Source organism: Heteronotia binoei, chromosome 18, assembly GCF_032191835.1.
Source record: "Heteronotia binoei isolate CCM8104 ecotype False Entrance Well chromosome 18, APGP_CSIRO_Hbin_v1, whole genome shotgun sequence".
Taxonomy (NCBI): domain Eukaryota; kingdom Metazoa; phylum Chordata; class Lepidosauria; order Squamata; family Gekkonidae; genus Heteronotia; species Heteronotia binoei.
Window position 1 is genome coordinate 25,732,265 of NC_083240.1, and position 24,153 is coordinate 25,756,417.

At 47.0% G+C, this 24,153-nt stretch overlaps 1 protein-coding gene across 3 annotated transcripts in view; it reads left to right on the forward strand.

Moving 5' to 3' along the window:
- The window catches only part of RABGEF1 (RAB guanine nucleotide exchange factor 1), a 36,711-nt gene extending 14,049 nt beyond the window's left edge, over window positions 1-22,662 (forward strand). The window contains exons 3-10 of one of the 3 annotated variants that reach the window (XM_060259029.1): window positions 3,244-3,363; window positions 10,644-10,664; window positions 13,696-13,859; window positions 16,490-16,571; window positions 17,036-17,168; window positions 18,220-18,311; window positions 19,207-19,463; window positions 21,799-22,662. In XM_060259029.1, coding sequence (XP_060115012.1) covers window positions 3,244-3,363; window positions 10,644-10,664; window positions 13,696-13,859; window positions 16,490-16,571; window positions 17,036-17,168; window positions 18,220-18,311; window positions 19,207-19,463; window positions 21,799-22,197 — 1,268 coding nt within the window. In that variant the 3' untranslated portion in view covers window positions 22,198-22,662. The remainder of the gene's footprint in view (window positions 1-3,243; window positions 3,364-10,643; window positions 10,665-13,695; window positions 13,860-16,489; window positions 16,572-17,035; window positions 17,169-18,219; window positions 18,312-19,206; window positions 19,464-21,798) is intronic. The other 2 variants (XM_060259031.1, XM_060259030.1) reach the window with 2 other exon arrangements.
- Window positions 22,663-24,153: the final 1,491 nt, after the last annotated feature.

Genomic DNA, 24,153 nt, shown 5'->3' on the forward strand with positions numbered 1-24,153 from the left:
ACCTGATGGGTTTGTGGCAGGGGGGGAATTTAAACCCGTGCCGCCCTCCCCCACACCCCAAATTGCAGCTCATTCTCTTAGCTTGGAAATAGACAGATTACAGCGGGGTGGGTAGGGGGCTTTGAAGGAGAGGCGCATCCAGCCCCTCAAGCTGTTTAGGATTGACAAACTGGGGCGGGGGGGGGGAGAAGTGAAACAGCTCAAGGAACGAGTGCTTTGAAGAACAGCAGAGTGGGAAAGAGCACTCCACATCTGGCACTGGAAGCAGGAAGAGCCAGTGTTTAACTCGGAACCCCAATGTGGCCGTTGTTGTTCCGCCCCTACCACCGTCTTTTCCACCAGCGCACGATTGGGCAGCACTTTTCTCTGGGGCACCAATTTGTTTGACCATCCTTTGGATTTCTAAGCAGCTGCTGAGACTCTTTTCTGATCTGAGCTATTGAAATATTAATTCTGAGCCTGGCTTTCTGGACGTCACGGAGCTTTCTTCCTAAAGGTTTGAAGCCCTTTGCATTAATTGTCTCGGTCGGTGCAGTGTCCCTGCAAACTGGGGCAGCTTAATTTCCTCCTGTAATATTTTATTTTGATTTGATTTGATTTTAGCCCGCCCGTAGAGCAGGCTCAGGGTGGGTTACATCATAAAAGCAATCAACAGTAAAAAAACCCAATTTAAAATATATAAATATATAAAATCTAAAATTACAGAGAACGATAGGTACTAAAATGGCAATTTCTGCCTCACAGACATGGCCTATTGTCCAGGTACAGCAGGTTATAGCAGATGTCAGCATCCGAGTCTGAGATGGGGTGGGTCACACAAGGCCATCAGATCAGTGGATGGTGGAGGCTGGAGTTCCAATCTCTGGCCTTCCTGTCTCTCTCAGCTCATTCTTCCAACGGCTTGTATCTTTTGCTTGCATTTATGTTCTGTATTTCTCCCTCTTAAGACACCTGGAATGTTGCATATCAGAAGAGCAAGTCATAAAAATATGCGAGAACCGCTTTGATAACTCTAAAATTAGACCTCTCCAAGTATAAATAAATATATGCAGTTAAAAATAAACAGAAAGGTGCACAGTCCCTTTTGTCTTCGGCACGAAGCAGCAGGAGGCATGATTCACTCTCCATAAAATGTTTCCTCTTCCAAGATTTGTGCATGTAGATCAGGCACTGAATAATCTCGGCTGCAACAGAGCAGCCCCTCCAGTCTGTGCTGGGTCCTTGTACCAGGGTATGACTTTGTCTCCATACTTAAAAACTAGATTTATGCCCTGCAATTTTATGCACCTTGTGTGCAGGGGTATAGATGCTGTTCTGCCTGACCGGTGTTTGCGTCCAACTTTTAAAAAAGTGTCAACCCACCCACCCTCTGCAGGTGATAATTTCAAATGACGAATCTTAAGGCAAGGCCGATAAACACGGGTGCCTGGTGAAATAACAGAAAAAGGAAGCAGCTAGTGTCATGCCAAAAATGGAGCAAAGGTTGGAGAGGGACCCCCCCCCATTTTTTTTGAAAGCCAGCTAAAATTACAGAGGGGAGGTGGCTGGGTGGTCCTGCCCAGGGTGGGAATTCCAGAACTGCTCTGTCTCTGTTGCGAAGGCCCTGCTCTGAACACCGAAGGACCACTTTGCTTCTGTTAGCAGGAAGCTGAAGCAAGGCCTCTTCGGGAGCACGTCTTCTGAGCAGACTGGCTAACCGCATCTCTCATTGTGGTTTTTGTGGCAGATATTTAATACAGTCATGCCTCACATTTCTAACAGACTTCTCGGTCTGCTGACGGCATCGTTATAAAAATAAAGGAGGAGGAGTGTCATTTAAACAACAGGGCCCACAGTGTCCTTGTGGGGCGGGGGGGGGGGGGAGGGAATGTCAGAAATCAGCGGCTTTGTCATCATACAGGTCATAAGAGGGTCTTCATTTGTTTATCTGCTTCACGTTTATTCATTATATTCCTTTTCCTCTCCAGTGGAGACCCAAGCGGCTTACAACGTCTCTCTCCTCACAACAGCCCTGTGAGGTAGAGGAGGCCGGGAGAGAACGACTGTCCCAAGGCCCTCACCAAGCTTCCATGGCAGGGTGGGGGGGGGTTGAAGTAGGGCAGGGGTCCCCAGCAGTGTTCCCTCTAAGCCGAGTTAGCGTGAGCTAGCTCACATTTTTAGCCTCCAGCTCACACATTTTTGTCTTAGCTTAGGGGGGAATGGCCCCAGAGCATGATAATTTCTGCAGCAGCTCACAGCTTTAATGCCAGTAGCTCACAAAGCAGGATTTTTGCTCATAAGATTCTGCAGCTTAGAGGAAACATTGGTTTGGGCACCTTGGGAGCTCTGGCACCAGGTGGTGGGCACAAACAACAGAACGGCTGCTGCAGTAGCCAGCCATGCAGGATCAGGAAGTGAGGCTATGCAGAACTCCGAAAGTAACTCAGCGTAGGTTCTGCTTATGAGCAGCTTGTTTTAAAACATTTCCTTACATGCACAGTTTATATTCAGTCACGCAGGGAAGATCCTTGTGCTGTGCGGTCAGGTGCTGCCAAAGCAACGTTCCTTTGCATCTGCACAGCTGGTCAGGTTTCCAGTGACCAAAAGAGGCAATTCACACGAGCCTGCCTTTATACTGAGCCAGGCCATTGGTTGCTTGAGGTCAGTATCGTCTTTGTGGTGAGAGCATGCAGAGATGACTTCTTGCTCTGTCCTAGGATGAGACTCTCCAAATGCAACCCCGCTGTGTATTCATACTGGCCTTCACCTTCATTCGCTTGGAACTCTCCTATTGCTTTTCTTACTAAGGCTGCCAGGAGTTCATAATCCATTCCCAGTGTTGCACCCACGTGAGCATGTAAACGCCCACTGTACTGGATAAGCCTTCAGCATAATCGTGGACCAGCAGTGGCTTCATTGGGTAGGCTGAGCCCCTTCCCATTCTATTGCCCTGAACCTTTTATCTGCGGCCTGCCCAATTCCCCCATTCCTGGGTTCTTAGCAGACGTGCAGTCTTGCAATGGTCTCAAAACCAGCTGCCTGTTTTGCAAGAGGTGCCATTTCAGTGTGCACGTGCTGATAGTGTTAATCAAGCGTGTTTCCTTCGCCGTCAGGCAGTCACCTTCCAGTGCCTGCAGTCTGGACTGTCACAGTTGCCTGTTGCTCAAAACCTCTTTTCCCAGCCCAAACCTGGAACTTTTAAGATCCAGTCTCTCCTTTCTTGTTGTGTCACCCTTTGGTATCCTGCTTGCTGTTTTATTCCAGCCGCTCAGGAGACCAGTCTTAACCCTGGACAGCTCGGGAAGGAGCGCGGTGCTGATAACCTTCTCAGGGACTTGAAGGAGATTTTTACTCCGCCCTGGGAACTCCCTTCCCCTACTGAAGGTAACACCACGTAGCGGGAGGCTAGCCAGGTCTGCTTGTTTGTAGTAGCTTTTTTTTTGGTGTGTGGCTGGGCTTTGCAGAATCCATGCTAGGGTTGTGCTAGGGGTTAGCGGACGAGATGCTCGCGCTGTGAACCTGGCCTGCAGGAGATGAGATATGAAGCAGTCCCGTCATATAAATGGAGGAGCTGAAAACTAGGGCATGTCCTTTAAGAAAACCTATCTTAAAAACTGTTTCATGAGGAGGCTCCCACCAGTTCACAGGGGATTTGGAACGCAAAATTGACCTCTTTCCATGAGGAAGTGTCTTTATTAATCTCATTTCAGGATGTTTTCTGGACAGGGGAGGGGGAAATGAAACTAAAAAACGAGCGAAGCTCGACATGGTTCCCTTTTTTTTTTTTTGCTGTCAGGTCATAGCCGACTTACAGCAACCGTGTAGGCTTTTCAAGGCGAGAGACTTTCAGAGGCAGTTTTCCTTTGCCTGCCTCTGTGTCATAAAAAGCAAACACCCGAGGTCCTGGGGGTAGTCAAGCTCAAGCAAGGGAAACCCGCAGTAAATAGTACATTACAGTCTTCACTGGTACTTTACCACGTCATAGTACATAATAATAATATCAAGCCGACGCCTCTCATACAATATCGAAATACGCAGCAGTGAACTTTCAATAGTACAATTAGAAATCACACGCAACAAAAATATACAAACATACTCCCAAGTCCATACTTCCATAAGTCAAAACTGCTCTCCAAAATTCTGTTACAGATTCTCCAGGTAGCTGCATGGAAAAGTCTCCGATGGTGCTACTCATGGAGATAAAAATATCCATTCAGCCTCCATGTCCTGGCCCTGGACTTTCTTGGAGGGCTCTCATCCAGATACTGACCAGGGCTGACTGTGCTTATCTTCCGAAAATCTGACAAGATCAGGCTAGCCTGGGCTACCCAGATCAGGGCTGAAATAGTCCCAAAGTTAAATATTTCCTTTAGGCTTTCCGAAGAGTAAGTCCTTTAAGGATCATCTTATCAAAGCAGCTAGAGAAGTTACTTAAGACTGAAACCATATCAACGGGGAATGAATAGCTGTGCTTGCAACAGAACAGCACGTGAGACAAGAAGGATTTTTTTAAACATATTCTTCCCCCTGCCCCCCCCCCCCCCAGCCAACTAATAGGAAAGGAAAAATACTGCAAGCGAGTTTTGGAACCTGGAAACCAAGTTTGGCTCTTTGCGTCCCTCACTGCGCTTCTGCACAAGGGCAATTTATTTTATTATTTTGTTTATTTAAAACAATTATTAGCTGCCTTGGCACCTTATGGGACAAGGTGGCAATCCAAATCCTGAGCTAAGAAGAACTGGACTCTTATGCCTTTGGCACAGATGAGGCAGTGCGCTCAGTTTCCATGTTCTTGTTTGCTGAATGCTAGTTTCACTGGCTGCAGGTGCCTGCTTTCTACTGTAACTTCTCAGACAAAGGGGCTAGAAATGTGTTTTTTTTTTAAAAAAAAAATGAAAGTTGAATTTGCGCAGACTGTCTCCTTTTCCCCCTGTGGCCTCCTCGTGCATGCATACGCAGCCCTGAAACTGACTCTCAGCCCGGTTTGCTTTCCAAATATTGATTTGTTAATAAGGCAGGGGTTTTTTGTTTGCCTTTTGTCTATATTCTCACCCTTCAGTGGTTCTGCAGGACCCAGTAGCAATAAAAGGGATTCTTTCCTGTTGGGAGATGATGGAACATTTTTGCAGCGCTTGGTTGTGTCTTGACAAGTCCATATTTCCTGGGTCCTCTTGAGCAATTTGTTTCTGTCGGTAGCAGAAGCCCCAGTCTTTTTGCTGATTTTTAATTTGTTCAGACAATTATTTTCTCCAAATGCCCACAGCCTTGCTTTGTCTGCTCTCAGCCTGTGACCTCGATAGAAAGGTGGGATGCGCAAATGAGGTCTTCAGCATGGTCTTGCTGGATTAGACTGTGGGGTCCATCTAGCTTTGCTACCTGTCCCAAGCTAAGACTAGCAGACACTTTACAGGGGAAGTCCAAAAGGGGGTCACACAAGCAAGAGCTTCCTTTTGGCTGGTCCTTGCCACTAGTAGCACACTGCCTCTCTCTGTGGAAGTTCTGTTCCAAACTGACGTGGCTAATAAGGACCTAAGACAAGCCTCACTGGATCAGAGTAAAGGTGCACTTAGTCCAACAGCCTGTTTCTGCCAGTGGGATGCCTCTGGAAGCCAAGGAACATGCCACGAAGGCAACAGATCTTCCTTGTCCCCAGGGTTTGGCAGTAGACTGTCCCTGAACATGGAATCTTCATTTTGAGTTCCTCGGGCTTCTCTTTGCTCTTCTGGAATTTGTCTCTCTGGATACGCAATGTTCGAGTTTTGTTTTGTTGTAAACAGACTTTTGCAAAAAGTATTTGCAGTTCAAACACTCGCTGGCAGTATTTTTAATGTCCAGTTGGTCAACTAAATTACTACCCCCTCCCCCAAGATAAAAGAAGGCAGGAATGCAATAAGTAGCAGCGTATATTTTGCGTTGTCTGGTGACAGAGGTACTTATTCCTCAGCAGTTTTGGCTGAATCTTTAGAGACTTCACCCATCGGCTGTCAGAGGCTTGTACAGAAAAAACAACATACTTCTAGTGGCTTGAGGAACATTCAGGTTCCTGCCATGTGACTTGCTAGAGAAAGCATTGACACAACCGTAGCACATACGATGTTGCTCATTTTCCCATATGGAAGTGACCTAAAGATGGTTTGTGTGCCAGTTTTGCAGAGGTTTGTATTTTTGTGATACCCTTCTCTGTGTGTGTGTGTGCGTCTTGTGGTGTTGAGACCCTCCTTCTTTCTTGCTCCTGGCCTCTTCAAATGGGGCCCTTTTTTTGGTAAGTAGCTTCATACCACATGGAGGCTTGCTAAAGAACATAGAGCTGCCCCAACGAGTCAAGTCAGCTAGATGCAGAATCAGTGCAACTAGAGTCTGCAGTGTGTGTTGTGTTTTGCTGTGGTGTTGTGACTCCCAAGTAGCAAGGTCTTTGTGTGTTCAAAAAAACCCCAACCCTTCCTTTGTGTTCATTAAATTTGTTTCTCCTGTGGTGTTGAGACGCCTATCTTCCCGTGGCCTCCTAGTGACTATTTTTTTGTTTTGTTATAAATGCATCAAGAAAGTTGTCTGGTTTTAAAAAACACGCTGTAGAGCCCTTTGATAAAAACCAGGTGGCTCTGGGGGTGCTGCTTGTGCGATGAGTCCAGTTCCAGTTCATTTATTGTAATTAGCCATTGGCTGTTACAAATCTACAAAAATCTCAAGATGAGTCTCCGAGTAGGACTTGGGGCGGCATGAGCAACTTGAGGGTTTGGTTGTAGCTGTATCACATGGAGAGTGCCCCTGAAGCAGGGCAAGTTGACTTATGCTCTTTCCCTCATCTGATCCTTAGTCAGGCATGTCATCTCTTTCACCCTCAGCCCTACTTCACTGCCCTTTCTCCCCATGCATCACGCAGGGAGGAACCTTATCGGTGTTATAAGGGAATTAGATAGATTCATAGAGAATAGGTCTATCAGTGGCTACTCACCGTGATGACTGAGGGACACCTCAGTTTTCAGAGGCACGAATCCTCTGAATCTCACAGCCAGGAGGCAGCTTCTGTACCCTGTTTTTTGGCCCTGAAGAGGAACTCGTTGGCTACTGTGTGAGGCGGGGTCCTTATTTATTTTAGTAGATTTATAGTCCGCCCTTCTCCATAATGGGCTCAGGGTGGATCACAAGCACAATAAAACAGTAAAAAAAAAATCCAACAATAAAACCATAAAAAATCAACGAACAATCAAAATATGCAGCATGGCTGGTACAGCGCGTTTTACAGATTAAGATATAGATACCATAAGTGTCATAGATGTCATAGCTGTAGGCCTGATAGCTAGCAGTCCAAATAGTTGGTCAGTGCAGGGAGGTCTGTTAGATGATGTAAGTTCTGAACTAGATGGACCGCTGGTCTGATCCAGCAGGGCTCTTCTGTTGTTCTTATCTCTCAGGTTGTCAGAATGTCACAAGCTGCAGTTGCATCCATTGCTTACCTTGGGAAAGCTATGCAATTAGAAGCGCCTAGCCATAAAGAGCACAAGGTGACCTCTGCTGGATCAGATCAGAGGTCCATCTAATACAGCCTCCTTTCCCCTACCAGTGGCCAGTTGGATTCCTTGAAGCCCCCATGCAAGCATCTGGGCAGCTGTCCTTCCGTTGTTTGTCACTACTACCTGATACTCAGGGGTGGAATTCTAGCAGGAGCTCCTTCGCATATTAGGCCATACACCCCTGATGTAGCCAGTCCTCCAAGAGCTTAAAAAAAAAGTACCTTGTAAGCTCTTGGAGGATTTGCTACATCAGGAGGGTGAGGCCTAATATGCAAAGGAGCTCCTGCTACAATTCTACCCCCGGCAATACTTCTCTTAAACATGAAGGTTCCATTCAACTTCATTGGATTTATCTGATTCCCCCTTTTTATAACTGAAAGGCAAAAAAAGCCACAATTATCCAAGAAGAAAAAGAAATATAATGAAATGTAATGTGGAAGTAATCTACGAAGGATCATAGAAAGCAAGCAGAGAAAACACATTACTTATTTCCTTATTCCAAAACATAATAATACCCAGTGTTTGTTATTACTCCTTTGCACCCAGAGGTTAATTTTCCCTGTAGAGCAGTACTGTCAGATTTTGTTAAACCAGTGGCTCTTGCTCTGCATCTGACAGAGAGCCGTGTTTGCATTTATCTTCAGCTGATAGTGCTACATTAACTTCCACCCCTGGCATGAGTTCTGCACACAGCGACAAGGCTCACTGTTTACCTGTTCCTCTGGTGGTGGTGATCTGCTGCCAGCTGTGAGCCCCACCAGGCAAGGACCTAGCTTGTTTTGCTGAAAGACAGGGCAGGTGCCACCTTGGGGAAGGGGACTCAGAAGAACCATGAGAGGAGTATTTCAAAGAGCCCCGTGTGACTCCCGAGCCACTGAGCATCACTGTGTTAAACCATTTGCCAAAGGAGGTTCTAGTTTCTTCTGGTTTGCTGCTACGACCATTTTACTGGCAGTGAATAGACTCCAGGGTAGCTACCCATCCATGACATCCATGTAACCTTTCAAATGCCCTAAGAAAATTCTCTCCCCCATCCAGGGCTTTTTTTTGTAGCAGGAACTCCTTTGCATATTAGGCCACACCCTTCCTAGGTAGCCAATCTGCCAAGAGCTTGCAGGGCTCTTCTTACAGGGCCTCTTGGAGGATTGGCTCCATCAGGGGTGTGTGGCCTAATATGCAAAGGAGTTCCTGCTACCAAAAAAGCCCTGCTCCCGTCCCTCTTTTAAGCCAGTGGCCCCTGCCCCCTTTTCTTTGCTGCCATTCCACATTTTGGCTCTGGTTCTTACACCTGCTGACAGAGGATATATACCAGGGACAGTTCTACTTCTTTTTCCTGGCCAGGTCCGCTCTCAGGGGTGTTTTCAGACTCGTATGTTGTGTGTCCTGTTGGACATGCAAGGCCTTTTGGGCCCTCCCCTTTGCCGTAGCTTTCTAGATTGTGGCAACTGCTACCTTACTGCTACAGACCTAACCTAGCTTAATGGGGTTTATTCACATTGCAGGAGACAGTAGGGGCTATAGGAACATCAGCTTTATGGTGGAATGCTTTAGGAACCAGGTGGGCACATGTATGTCTCTTTTGGAAGCAAAGAACAGATGAGACTGAGTGTCTGAGCCCATGGTTACAGACCTCAGTAAACCTCTGGTCTGCTGAGCAGGAAGGGGGTAGACTTGGAAGGGAGGTGTCCTGTCCACTGGGGTTTGAAACAGCCAGCTGGGCAAAAGGCCAAGTGAATGCTCTACAGATGTCTGAGGAGCTCCTGAAGAAGAGCTTGATGTGAAGGGGCCACAGAGCATAGTTGAAAGCAAAAGGCACCTGGTGCTTCTCTAAGGGTTATGCATCACCTCAGGGGTAGATGCTGGCATCATGGCCCTCACATTGGCAGTTAGCCAGTTGGGACAGTGATACCTGTGCAGGAGGCTCCGTGGTGTGAGGGAAGGGCTGAGGCTTCTGGAGCATCGTACTTGGGTTGTTCTCGCAGCCTGCAGGAGCTGCTGGCACTGGCACGGAGCTGAGGTCAGGCAGGCTTCTTTGGACAGCTGGAAACAAAGCAGGGTGACGCTTTCCACGCATTTCTGGCAGGCCTTGGCTGATGCAGTGGACAGGATCAGATTATAAACATAGAAGAAGATGACTGAAGACTTATACCCTGCCCTTCTCTCTGAATCAGAGTCTCAGAGCGGCTTACAATCTCCTTTATCTTCTTCCCCCACAAGAGACACCCTGTGAGGTGGGTGGGGCTGAGAGGACTCTCACAGCAGTTGCCCTTCAAGGACAACCTCTGCGAGAGCTATGACTAACCCAAGGCCATTCCAGCAGGTGCAAGTGGAGGAGTGGGGAATCAAACCCGGTTCTCCCAGATAAGAGTCTGCACACTTAACCACTACACCAAACTACACTACGCCAAACATAGCCATTTGCCCCCCCTTTAATGCTGGCATATGCTATAATATGAACCTCCAGTGAGTTTATGCATTCATGTTTTTAAAAATGTGCACCAGTAAAAAAAAAAAAAATTCAGTAAGTCTGAACAGCGGCAACAATAAAAGTGCACTTAAAATCCTTGGAGGCTGAGGAAGAGGGCTTTTGTTTTTGGAAGTCCCTGTGCCCTCAGGCAGCACCCAGATGCAAACCAGAACGAAGGGACTGAGTTTCTGCATCTGAAGCATTGCTGAAGAGTTGGAGCTTTCCCGTGGCTACGTAGCAGAAAAATTAACAATATTGGTTGATTTCCATGACTATCGGTTGTATAGATTAATAGTTTTTCAGAGTGACTTTTTTGGGTCTGCTTCTAAGTGTAGCTGGCCAAGCAGCATCCCAGCGTCTTAAACTTTGCCGTGCAGTGGCTGATGATGCTGTTAGACTTATACTTCATTGCAGATGAAGCCCCGAAATAGGTGGCTATGTTTGAAAACGGTACGGAGCCTTCAGCATCCTGCACTGTGCTCATGCAACCTGCCTCGGACTTTATGTTGCTACCCATCAGGTGGCTTTTGCTGTGCTTCGACGTTGCCCTTGTGAGATGCCCATCTGAGACCGTTCTCTTGTTTTGTGTTTCCTCTCTCGTCTCTCTCTCTCTCTGTCCCATTGCTGCTTCCACTTCATCCTGCTCCATCTGCATCTTCTCGCATTTCATCCTTCGTTCTGAGCAGTGCTCGCTGGCAAGCTGAGAGGTGGGTGACTCGGTGCTGCTTGGTTAGATCTAATAAACTTTTGGAAGTTTGGGTTGCGGGTGTGTTTTGTGGCCTCGAGGTGATGCCGTGTGTATATTCTGCACTGGATGTTGCCTGATCTCTGCAGTACGAGACCATTGAACAAGAGGGCTTCTCCCTTCCCTATTAATACAGCAGTTGGTATGTGGGTCAGCTGAGCAGGGTAAGGCACTGTTGGAGGGGGTGGTCTCTGGAGACAGACTGCGGCTCAACAAGACAGCACCTGCTCTGATCGCCAAAGGTCTCTGATTCAGTAGTGGGCATCCCCCACGAAATGATTTCAGGTAGTTGGTGCTTGTGAAGAGTCCTTCTGGCAGGAGCAAGAAACCGTTCGGAAATACGAAGCGAATGCAACCCTTGTGTGTGCTGTCCCCATTCCCCAACTCCCAAGGTCAGCCGTGAGGAGACTTCTTTGCGGCACATTTGAACCCATCCTGTCTCTTCAGGGGGATCACTTGGGCAGTGCACAATCTCAAAGATAAGAAGTAGCCAGTTAGAGCAGCCTGCTTAAAAGGTGGCCACTGAAAGCTACAGCATCCCAAGTCTTGGCAGCTGTGTTCCCTCTAAGCTGAGTTAGCGTGAGCTAGCTCACAGATTTTTTAGCCTCCAGCTCACACATTTTTGTCTTAGGTCAGAAGAAACTCATGGGAAACACAAAACTCTGGCCCCAGAGCAAACTCATGTATGCAGTAGCTCACAACTTCAATGCCAGTAGCTTACAAAGCAGAATTTTTGCTCACAAGACTCTGCAGCTTAGAGGGAACATTACTTGGCAGGCGATAGCCTTTCTGGAAAATGCACAGACCTGGGTAATCAATCTCTCTAGGTTACCCCCTGTTGTAGCAGTGTTGTTTGATTTATTTTGTTTTGTGTTTCTATTGATTTATATAAAAACAGGGACCCAAGGTGGGTTACACATTGTGAGTGGGTGCAGTTCACAAAATGGGCCCTTCAGTCACTTATAGATTACAATATTTAGAAGCCTGGAACCACCAGAAAGAACTGCAGCGTAGCATCAGCATTCCTATGCCACATTAAGTGGAACATAAAAGGGTCATATTTACAACACAGTAGACACAGGTGCATAGACCACCAGTCCCAACCGTTTATCCCAGTCAGTTTGTGAGCCGTTTTGTACAGTGTTTCCTTCTTGCCTGTGCAGAAAAGCCCTCTTTTCAGTTCAGTTTTGCATCATTCGCAGGAGACCTGCAGCTTTCCTGACTTCCTGCGGCAGGCCATTCTACAAGGCAGGAGCCACATTTATGCCCCACCCACAAAGGGGCGTACATCATTCTCCTTGACTCCATTTTGTCCTCTCAGTAGGCCTGTGAGGTAGGCTAGGCTGAGAGGACGTGAATGGCCCAAGGTGACCCAGCAAACATCGATGGCAGAAGGGGGGGATTTGAGTCTGATTTGCTTGCCACTTCCTCACACACTAGCTGACACTCTTGCCACTACCCCACACACTAGCTGACACTCTTGCCACTACCCCACACACTAGCTATTTCCCCTTTCTGCATAGGATGTCTGCTGATGGTTCCCTTGCAGACTGATCAATAAGACAGGCATCCAGAAGCGTTGACCAGATACCTATATCCATCCAAAACGGGAGAGGTGAGCTAAGGCTGGCCTTGGTTTCATGGTGACAGTTTTACCCATAGGCAGGTTACAGGCTCGGTATTTTGGCTCTAGAAATAACTACTTCCCCCCCTCTTTTAATTTCTTTTTGCTAACGTTTGGTCTGATGAAGAGTTCTGGGGAGCTTGAAAGCTCACGCACTGCAAAATGCTGTGGGGTTGGCCCTAATAAACCCTAATTAGAGGGATTTGCATTCGTGACTTTGGATTTTTCTTTTGGACCACCACAGCTGTAAAACACCAACCTGCCAGTTTGCAAATACTTCTCACCCCAGGGGAGCAGGGAGGCTAGTGTCACAGTTTTCACAGCGTTCTTCAAGCTGGCCTGTGAATTCCACCTTGAAAAAACTTGAGTGTGGGTGGAAGAGTAGAGGCAGGGACCACACTGACAGGCATCTGTCCAGGAGTCTAGTAGTATTCCTGGTTGCTTGCTTTAGTGTTGCACAGGAAGACCATGCCCGCTGTCCTTGGGGAGGGACGGTGGCTCAGTGGTAGAGCATCTGCTTAGGAAGCAGAAGGTCCCAGGTTCAATCCCCGGCATCTCCAAAAAAGGGTCCAGGCAAATAGGTGTGGAAAACCTCAGCTTGAGACCCTGGAGAGCCGCTGCCAGTCTGAGAAGACAATACTGACTTTGATGGACCAAAGGTCTGATTCAGTATAAGGCAGCTTCATATGTTCTTCATATATGTTCATATGTCCTGCTGTTGTCAAGCAGATGGGGGAAGAAACCAGTGCAGGCTGAAGGCCCAACGGAGTGAGTGGTGTGTGTAGGGATCAGATCAACCTCTTAAAAATGCCCCTGTGGACATGCACAGATCTCTACATAACCTGGAGGCGCAAGAGTGGGCAAACTGCGTGCTCAGCTTCTAAAACCTTTGGGAAAACATCAGGCGCCAACTAGCAGGGAGCCATCAAAACTCTTGTACAGTTTTGACATAGCTCATGCGTTCTTGTCATATACTGTTGAATATTTTAAGAACTCATAGCTTGGAGGCATTTTCTTTGCTTGCGAAAGACCCTGGGTTCAGTACCCTGGCATTGCTAGTTAGAAGACTTTTGGTAGCAGGGACTGGGAAATATTTTGTTGTTGTTGTTGGAGAGTTGTTGCACTAAGCTAGACGGCTCAGTGGTTGGATTCCATGTGAGGCCGGTTCTTGCACAGAATCAGACCAATGGTTTGTCATGCACCAGGTGGGGCTCTGATGGGTTTTCCACTAGTGATTCCAGGGACTGAACTTCGGGCCCTTCCACATGCCCGTGTGCGTACCTGACCCCTGAGCTGAGGAGCCAGCTGCATGAGGTAAACCCGGCAAGTAAGCCTATTGCTAACAGTTGGACCCTTTCCTCCCCTGCAGAGGTCCAGGAAGCCAAGGCCGCCAGTCCAATAAGCAGGCAAGTCAGTATCGAAACTGACAGAGTGTCCAAGGACTTCTGTGAGTTCTTGAAGACCTACAACAAACCCGGGCAGGAGATCTACAAACAGTGCAAACTGTTTCTGGAAGCCATGCATCACAAGCGGGTAGGTCGCTCTGCAAGCCAGAGTGAAGGGGCACCAGGTTTCTTATGCTCCTTTTGCTGTTCCCAAATGGGGTCGTGTGTGTGCTTTTCCTGAAGTGGTGGCGGCGGCATCAGAATGGGAACTGAAGACTATTTTGGGAGGAAATTGCAAACCGTTCAGGACCGCCTGACTTGAGACAGAGAGAGTGGATGTAGCATTAAAAGCAGCAGTTCCCAACCTTTTGGCTTGGTGACTCGCAAGTCCAAATTTGCTTGGTATGATGATCCATCCAAGGCTAGCTCAAGGTATTTTGGTGCCCTAGGTGAACGATGACCTTGGCACCCATCTAATTCAGCATCCCTTTTCTACAGGAGCTAACCAGACATTTTTGAGAAACCAACTACTATTGTACAAAGGGTACAGTTGCCCTTAGCTATGAACCCCAGGCAACTGGCATTCCAGCATAAACACCCTTTGCCTATGGAGGTTTCATGCCAGCCTTTGACCACCCGCTCCTTCCTCATTATTCCCAGATGCCCCCGTAAGATTCTAAGCGACTCACTCTGGTAACCATCAGGACGTGTTTCACTTGCTCAGCATGTACATGCAGTGAAGAAAAAAGACCAACTAACGTATGATATGGATGAGGCTGTTTCCAGGGGCCAGATTGTGGTTTCCAAAATTCAGAAGGGAGCAATGGAAAGGATAAGGGTGGCCATTACAGAGGGCCAGCCTACAACCCAGAAGTTGGGAAATGTTGACAATGAATGTGAAAGGCGTTCTTTGAAGCCTTAAATGGTGTGAGGTCCTTGGTATATTTAAAGGATCACTTACTCCTGTGTGAGCCTGCTTTGCACTGAAGATACTCTGCTGAGGCCCCAATCAGTGACAGAGAGAAAACAGGACATTATTAGAGATGGGACCTTCTTGGTCGTGGCACCCAGAATGTGAAATTCCTCTTCCCTCAGGCATTCATTCACCGGGCACCTGGCCTGTGGATTAAGCACCAGGCCTTCACCCAGGGTTATTTCATTATGACAGGCTTTTTCTTTTCTTTTTTTGGCTCCCACTTCTTGTGCCTTTATTTTCCTTCTAATAATGTTGTTGATGGGATCGACACTTTACAATGATTACTTAAGAGTAGTGTTTTTTTTAGTTTTTTTTTTTAAACAACCCTATATTTTCCCTTTTTTGTTACTACCTGATTTGGAAATTCTGAGACGTGGGCTGGAAATGCCTGACGCCTCTAGAAATCGCCTTCCAGTTGTCAGGTAGAATACAGTGTTCTTCAGTCTATTTGGGTGTGTGTGTGTGTGTGAGGAAAAGTATGTACATTATTTTAGCGTTGAATCAAAGAATAATTACAGATATGCCCAGATGGTGCTGCAAGCTGCTATATTGTAACATGCTTCAGAATGTCTTTCTTTTTTTGGCAGTTGACAAATGAGGGGGAAAGTTTATTTTAAAAATTGAAAATAGAAGCTACCAACATGGTTATAAAACAAAAGCGGAGTGTTGCACTGCTTTGAGCTTGTGAACTGTGCCTGGCCCTCTAAGGCAGGAGTGTCGAACTCATTTGTTATGAGGGCCGCATTTGACATAAAGGAGACCTTGTCAGGCCGGGCCATGTTGGGCCAGCCCATGTGTGTGCCTATTTAAGGTTAGGTAGCAGAGATATAAAGTTTATAAAGGACACAGACAAACATGACTAAAGATTTTTTTTTAAAAAAACCCTTAAAACGTTTAAAACATTAGCACTCGTTGGTCTTAAAAGGGCTTTCTTTGTATTTTTCCCATGGGATCCAGGGAACTGGGCAAAGGAAGCTCTGGCTCTTTGCTTCCCCAGGGGACCAGAAGGGGGAGGAGCCTCAGCCAATAAAAGTAAGAGAGGCTTGGCTCAGGAGCTCTGCTGTGCGACTGAGAGAGCCTGGCAAAGCAAACTCTGCTTTCCCCCCTAAGGGAGGAGCCTCAGCCAATGGAGAAAATCGAGGTTTTGCTCTGTAGTTCCTGTGCGATTGAGCAAGCCTTGCAAAGCAAGCTGTTATGAGGAAGGAAGCAAGAGAGAGGGAGAAGGAAGCAGATGACAGCCAGTTGCTCGGGGGCCTGATAGGAACTCTCTGGGAACCTGATTCGGCCCCCCGGGCCACATGTTTGACATGCCTGCCTAAGGTATCCCAAAGAACCTTCTGTTTCTGTTGGGATTCTTCCCCCTCACCCATGGTCTTTATATCTCTACACTCCCTTTATATCTCTCAGTCCACAGAGTGAAGCCAGCAGTGGGCTCGGAGAGCTTTTTGCTGTCTTTACAATATCTGTGGTTTGCGGTGTCTTCTCCTGCGAAGGGTTTGGGACATGAAGCCCTTTAGCCCTGCCACATAGTCTGCTTGGTTGGGCGCACACATCGAAGAGCATGCTGGAACTGGAGGGCAGGGTGGCCGGAAAGGAGCTGGAGGTGGGCTGGACTTGAAGAAGGGGAGAGCTTTGGAAGTGCAGGTTAGCTGCTCACCTAAGGAAAGGGAAGGGTGTCAACAAGTAAAGTGTGTTCCTTGGTGTTTCTGTGTATGTGTGTAGCTTCTGTGAGGGTGGGGATGCAACTGGAATTTCTTTTTCTGCCAGTTCCCTTGCACTTGGTTGACGGCCTCTTCTTGCAGGAGCTGAGTATTGAAGAACAGTCTGAATACACCCAGGACTTCTATCAGAACGTGGCAGATAAGCTGCACGCCCGCTGGAAAGGTACTGCCATTTCCGTGAGAGGGCTCCGAGGGGAAAGGGAAGGAGAGGCAGGCTCCCATTCCTTCAACAGATTCAGATGTACCCTTTTCACGCCTGATCTATTTCGTGCATTTGCGAGGGGGTCTCCTCAGCCTCACCACAGACGGGAGTGTGTTTGATCCAAGAAAAAAATGCACTTGCTGCCCCCGAAGAGGTTGGGGAACAGCTTGCCCCTTTGTGCACGAGAAAAGCCGTGATTCGGAAACAAGCCTGATCCATTCCTGGAAGTGAAGCTCCTGTTTTATCAGTTTTCAAGCTTAATGTGCAAAGGAGCCTTTGGCCCAGTCTAGAAAACAGGAAACACAGAGGGATTTTTTTTAAATGCAGTTAGCCCCTAGCGTGGACTCTGTTTAACAGTTTCTTAGATCACAAGAGAAAGCCCTTTGTGTTGTGGTGATATGTGTTTGAATGTCCCCTCCTTTCAGTGTCTCCGGAAAAAGTGGAAATGGTGATGGACCAGATTGAGAAGTTCATCATGACCCGCTTGTATAAGTATGTTTTCTGCCCAGAAACTACTGAGGACGAGAAGAAGGACCTTGCTGTTCAAAAGAGAATCAGGTATTGGCTTTGGGGACAGGCCTTGACTTGGAATAGTGAGTGGTTGTGCCACTTCAGAGGGATTCGTTGCGCCTGGCCAGTCCCAGAGGACATCTGGCGCAAGTCTTCCTGAAGTTAAGCGGGTCTGTAACTGGCTAGTTCCTTGGATGGGAGACTTCCTAAGAATGTTGTATACAACTTCCTCAGAACCCTTTATAGAATGTACCAAGCAAATTTGGACTTGCAGGCCGCCATACCGAAGAGGTTTACATAGTGGCCTGCAAGTCCAGATTTACTGGGTATGATGCTGAAGTATGGTAATAAGGATGGAATTACTTTGGTAATCAGTGTGGAATTCAGTTTGTTCCTTGTTTGTTTAAAGTCTCTAGTCTTTAGTAAAGTCCTTATGGGGCTCAAAGGTATTGGATACAATTTGGCAAAGTATGGCCAGTGCCTGGGGCATCTTGAAAGCTAAAGGAACAGAAGGAATAAGGTTTCCCGCGGGCAGAGGATTCGCTGTCGCTGCCTCTAGGTAGCTCCTCATCTCCCTCCTGACTAGCAGAATAAAATGCACAAAATCGTTTTGTTGTATTTTGTGTTATAGCACCCACAAGCACTTTCTGTCATTCATATGCAGTTCACCAAATTTCGCTTTTCTGGATGCAGCATTTGGGTGGCCTTTGCACAGTGCTGCTGTCGCGGGGAGGGGGCTGGGTTAACACCCAGCATCTCCCTTGCCTTGAGATCCAGTTTGGTGTAGTGGTTCTCTAATCTGGGAGAACCGGGTTTGATTCCCCTCTCCCCCACATTCAGCTGCTGGAGTGAACTTTGGTCAGCCACCGTTCTCTCAGAGATGTTCTCTCAAGAGCAGTTTCTGTCAGAGCTCTCTCAGTCCCACCTCCCTCACAGGGTATCTGTTGTGGAGAGAGGAGGGGAAAGGAGATTGTAAACTGCTCTGAGGCGCCGAGTGAAGGGCGGGGCATAAATCTAATCTCTTCCTCCTCTTCTTCCTTTTGCTCTTTCCACAGTGGTGGCAGAGCATCTCACTGCTTTTCTCTCCCTCTCCCTGTAGGGCTTTGCATTGGGTGACTCCACAAATGCTGTGTGTTCCTGTTAACGAGGAAATCCCTGAAGTCTCTGATGTGGTGGTGAAAGCAATCACAGGTACACAATGACCTTAACAAGAGTGGATAGCAGCCAGATTTCTGTAGCGGTTAGTGTCAGACTAAGATCTGGAAAACCCAGGGTCGAATCTCCAGTGTGGTACGGAAGCTCACTGGGTGACCTTTGGCCAATCACTCCCTCTTTCAGCTTAACCTACCTCACAAGGTTGTTGGGAGGTTGAAATGGAAGAGGGGGGAGCAGTGTAAGGAGCTTTGGGGTCCACGCTGGGGTGAAAGTAAATAAATTAGTGGTTGAATTTGCCGAAGTTAATGACTGGGTATGACAGAAGCCGCTTTGGCTCTTGAAAACAACCCCTGGGCAGGTGTGACCTCTTTCGTCCAACTGCAGTAGGGGGTAGTTATATGACAGGAAGTGCTTTGAACAGGTGAAATACGCTCTTGTGTATAAATGCCAAATATATTCTGATAGCCTTCCTCATGCAGAGAGGAGAGATGTGATTCTTCCAAGGTACGAATCACTCTGCCCAAGCTCAGAGGACACTGTCTTCAAGCACTACAGGATCGGCAGTCATTTTTTAGCTGTGGAAAGGAACACTATATTTGAGGTTTAGTAAAAGCTCTGGAGTTGTCAATGTTGGAAGAGCCCTCCTTGGTTAGAATAGAAGTTCATCTAGTTCATTACACTTATTTCAAGGAGACCACGAACAGGCTGTGAATTCAGTAGCCCTCCGACACTGCTTGTGTTTCTCCCCCCCTCCTTCAATTTCTGTACTGAGGCATTTTCCCTTGGATTTGAGGGTGAGCCAAACCATTCGTTGTGCTTTGAATTTGAGAAGCCAGCACAGCGATGGAAGTCCTTGTCTCTCTCCACTGCCTTGGTTTGTGGGCCAGTGTTTCACTCTCTCGACCCTCCTGGGCTTCTTTCCATCTCACAGACATCATTGAGATGGATTCGAAGCGGGTCCCGCGTGACAAGCTGGCCTGCATCACCAGCTGCAGCAAGCACATCTTCACTGCCATCCGGACCACGAAGAACGAGCCGGCCTCCGCGGATGACTTCCTGCCCACCCTCATTTACATCGTTCTGAAGGGCAACCCGCCCCGCCTGCAGTCCAACATCCAGTACATCACTCGGTTTTGCAATCCCAGCAGGCTCATGACAGGGGAGGATGGCTATTACTTCACTAACCTGGTGAGTCCAGCTGTCAGTATTGGGGCAGAATAGGGCGCCTGTCTGTCTTTAGCAGCTTGAGAGGTGCTGTTCCCGTCCCTGTGGACTTTTCTGGGGTTCTTTCTGCCCTGACCTGTATGGCTAGGCTAACCCTTTCTCGGTAGGTCTTGGAAGCTAAGCAGGGTTAGTCCTGGTCAGCATTTGGATGGGAGACCAGCAAGAAATGCCAGGGTCATGACGCAGAGGCAGGCAATGGCAAACCATCTCTGAACATCTCTTGCTTTCAAAGTGCCATAAGTCAGCTGTGTTCTTTGTTCTTTGAAGGGAACCTAGGTTTTTAGCAATGAGGAGATCGGTGATGGTAAGCCTGCTGCAGTAAAGGCAGCTGGTCATTGCTGATCTTCCTCCAGCCTGCAGCTGTTCTAAGAACCTTCACTCAGTTCACTAGAGCAAAGATTAGGGCTGATGTACATGGCTAGTGTCACTCACAGATTGTATTACCTGCTTAGGGGCATCCCGGAAACATCTCCTGGACCCCCTGTTGGAAACCACCTGGTTGAACTTGTTGACCCCTTGCTCAGATCCAGCAAGAGCTATCCTTGTAGTCTACCAGTTTGGTGTAGTGATTAAGTGTGCAGACTCTTATCTGGGAGAACCAGGTTTGATTTTCCACTCCTCCACTTGCAGCTACTGGAATGGCCTTGGGTTAGCCATAGCTCTTGTAGGAGCTGCCCTTGAAAGGGCAACTTCTGGGAGAGCTCTCTCAGCCCCACCCACCTCACAGGGTGTCTGTTGTGGGAGAGAAAGGTAAAGGAGATTGTGAGCTGCTCTGAGACTCTGAATCAGAGTGGAAGGTGGAATATAAATCCAATGTCATCGTCGTCTTCTGAAATGTAACACAGAATAGTTCCCAGAATCCTCTGCAATAGGTGTGGGTTCCTTGCTTGTCTAATTTACGCACAGTGGGTATCTTTGGTGCTGGAAGTATGAAACCATTCCATCGTTTAGGTGATCCTCCGTCCTGTTGGTGCGCTTGACTTTTTTGCTGTCTTGACTCAGCAGAGTTAATGAATACACACTGGTGTAAATTAGGGCATGACACTCTTTAGGAAGGCAGCTTTGGAGATCTGTACTTCAAATAAAGTGCTACTATCTGTCACTTATTGCCTGGGTGGCCATTTTACTCTGTGTGCATGCATAGGCACGCTTGTGCATGTGTGCGTTCAGACTAAATTTTGGGGTTTGTTCACTTGTTTAGAAAATACTTATGCTGCCACTCTAGAAAAACCTTCTTGAGTCAGCTTACATAATAAGACATTAAAAGTTTTTAATTAAAACCCAGCCAGAGCATAACAACACAGAGCAGCTTAAACCGTTTTCATACTAAAACTGTCAGCTTCTGTGCAGTTCTCATCAACAGCCTCTTTGATGTAAATCATATAAGGAGTTTGTTGAAGGAGATGCATGTTCACAGTAAAAGATGTTTTTGTTAGAACTGTCCACCTAAGCATTCCCCTGGATGTATAAGAAAGGGCCACGAGAACTAATCACTGATGCAGCCCTTCCTGCCCTCCTTCTCAAGATATGCCTAATTCAAAGAATCAAAAAAACAATTATGGGATCATAGTTGAGAAATATTCCAAGAAATACAAAATAGAACTGTGATATAAGGGCTACCATACTTATTATTTGCAATAATAGACAATAAAAACAATTTTCCACAGAGCTCATTGTTGACTAATCATACAGCATGCAATAAACTCACAATAATAGATGCGTTTCATGTTGCCACTTCTTTGGTATTAATTTCTTCTTCCTGTTGAGCTGTATGTAGTGAAGGAGTAAGCCAGTCACTTTTTTAAACCTTACACAAAGCCCTCCATTTCTGTGCTGGCCAAACCACTCTCCATGAAGGAACTGCCTATTGTTGGAATTTACTTTTTAATTTTCTATAAGGAGCTGCCAATCATTTTTCTTTTATATGGAATAAAGCCATCACTTCTAAAGTTGGCATGATGCTCTCAAAATGTAAGCAATGAGGCCTCATGAAGAAAAATAATTATGAATTTCTTATAAGCCACTCATAATTTTGAGCAGGAAAAAAAAGCCTTTTCCTGTTATTGATTGCCAAAAAGCCTCTGTTTAAAAACCTCAAAAGAAAGAGAGCCCACCACCTCCCAAGGAAGTCTGTTCCATTGAGAAACCACTCTGTCAGGAAGTTCTTCCTAATGTTTAGTTGAAAAACTCTTTTGATTTAATTTCAACCCATTGGTTCTGGTCCAAACATCTGGGGCAACAGAAAGCAACTCCATTTTTGCTAGTCCTCAGACTTACGAGTACGTATTTGTTCTTGCAGTGCTGTGCCGTGGCCTTCATAGAGAAGCTGGACGCGCAATCGCTAAACCTGAGCCAGGAGGACTTTGACCGTTACATGTCTGGCCAGGCATCTCCAAAGAAGCAGGAACCTGAGAACTGGTCGGCAGACATGTGCGTGGGTGTCCGGCAGATGTACAGGAACCTCGATCTCCTCTCCCAGCTCAACGAGCGGCAGGAGAGGATCGTGAGCGAAGCCAAGAAACTGGAGAAAGATCTGATTGACTGGACCGATGGAGTCGCCAAGGAAGTCCAAGAGATAGTCGAGAAGTATCCCTTGGAGATCAAGCCCCCCAACCCAGCCTTGGCGGCCATTGACTCTGAAAACGTCGAGAATGACAAACTCCCGCCACCGTTGCAACCTCAGGTGTATGCGGGATGATAGCCGCTTCCGGGGCAGGAGCAGACATGTTCCTTCATGCTGCTTTTTTGCTTCTTGGCGGGTGACTTGAGAGATGCATCAGATGAGCTTAAAGCCGGCACATTTTTTTAGTGGTACTAATTACTGGCAGGGGTCCCCGACAGTGTTTGTTTTAGCCAGAAAAAGGTTTGTTTTCAGGGTTGCGTGTTTGGTGAAGGTGAACTGAGTTTAACTACTTCTTTTTTTTAACATGACTCCAGTGTAATTTTAACGGAACACCCAGGGGTTCATGTGTGACGTTTTTCCCTTCCAGATGAGGGTCTGTTTTTTAAATCAATTGAGGTGTGTTTGGCCCTCCCCAGATTGACAAAATGATCAGCACTTTGCAGAGGAATGCCAAGTTGGACCTTTGAAAGGATGCTTTTGGGTTTTTTTTTTTTTAAAGGAAATCTATTGTAAAATAACTATTTAAAATTGTACATAGGATTGAAACGTTCAGTGTCTTATCTGCATGGGTATCTTGTAAGGAATGGTAGCTCTTTAAAAAGATTTCCTCACCATCCGCAGGGCAGATTTGCTGCTAAGTGACTTTGTTCGAGGGGTGTGTAATGGAAAAGAAGCCCAGCATGGTGAGGAAGAGACTTGGGGGTTTTTTGGTCTCAACTACAACTTGCATAAGCACTCCTCTCCTAATAGTTATAGTCCATCTTCTAAGCTAGTCTTCATAGGCAACAAAACAACTCTTCACCCTCCTCCCATGTGCTAGCATGCAACATCAGCTGCGTGTCACAGCTTGGTTTTGAGATTAAAGCATCGTCTAGGTCGGAGCCCACTTTCTCTCCCACTGGCGTTAGAGCTGGTCAACGCTGCTCTAGAAGTCAGAGGACATGGGCAGGTGGTGATGTGCGGTGAAATGGTGGCTTCACCCCTATGCTTCAGTGCCGGCATGTTTAAAAAAAAAAAACCCCACAAACTCTCAATTTTTTTTAAAAAACCCCCACAAACTCCAAAGCAACAACATTTTATTGTTCCCACTATGAAGGATCCTGAGACAATTCTGCAGCCGTTAATGCTGCATTGAGGGAAATTGAGATCTTGGGCCAGCAGAGAGAACCGTTCTCAGATCCTCCACACTCCTTCTTGGGTCTTCGTTCCAGCCTGTCTTCAGCAGCATGCATGAACTGTCCCTCCCAAGGTAGGGCCAATTGACAGTGTGTTCAGTAGCACATCCACCTGTGCCTGTTCCGGTGTATTTGACATAACATCTGGTTCACTCTTGGCCATGTGTCCTCTTCAGGTGTTATGCCAAAAAGTGGTAGCGTAGAGACTCTTACCTTAATTTTTTTTACATTTTGGTCTATGTTTGGATCGTCTTTGCGTGTGTTTGGAATCTCCAGGGCATGTTAAGATCACCTTGGTGTCTTCTTAACCACCCTCCTGAAAGCCCTTCCTCCCAGCTCTCCTCAGTCATCTGCAGTTGACTGCTCATTGCTCCTCACCTCTGTTTTTCCAACGTTCGTAATTGTTGAATCCCCCATTCCAACAAGACAAGCCCTGGCAGACAGAGTTCCACCCACTTGCTAAATGAACCCGCTTCTCAAATGTCTGACTGGTGGTTTGGATGCCAAGGGAAGACTTGAGCGGGTGAGTACAAGATGGGATGCAAACTTCCACAGCCAGAATCCCTGAGCGCAGTTGATCCGTGATGTAGAGAGAGGCTTGTCTCCTGACAGTGTTAATGTTCTTGGGGGGGAGGGGGAGAAGCACACTCTTTAAAAATGTATTTTTAACCTTTTTGGTCTCATTTGTACCGGTGGAGGTCTTGCTGGTACAACTTTTAACTTGCTTTGGGCGGCATTTTCAAAGCAGCATTTTCAAGAGTGGAGTCTTTTTGTGCGTGCGTGTTCTGCATTTTGCAATAAGTTAAGACCAAGACTGTGATCTGTCCTGTGTCTTTTTAAAAACAAAGTATGCTTC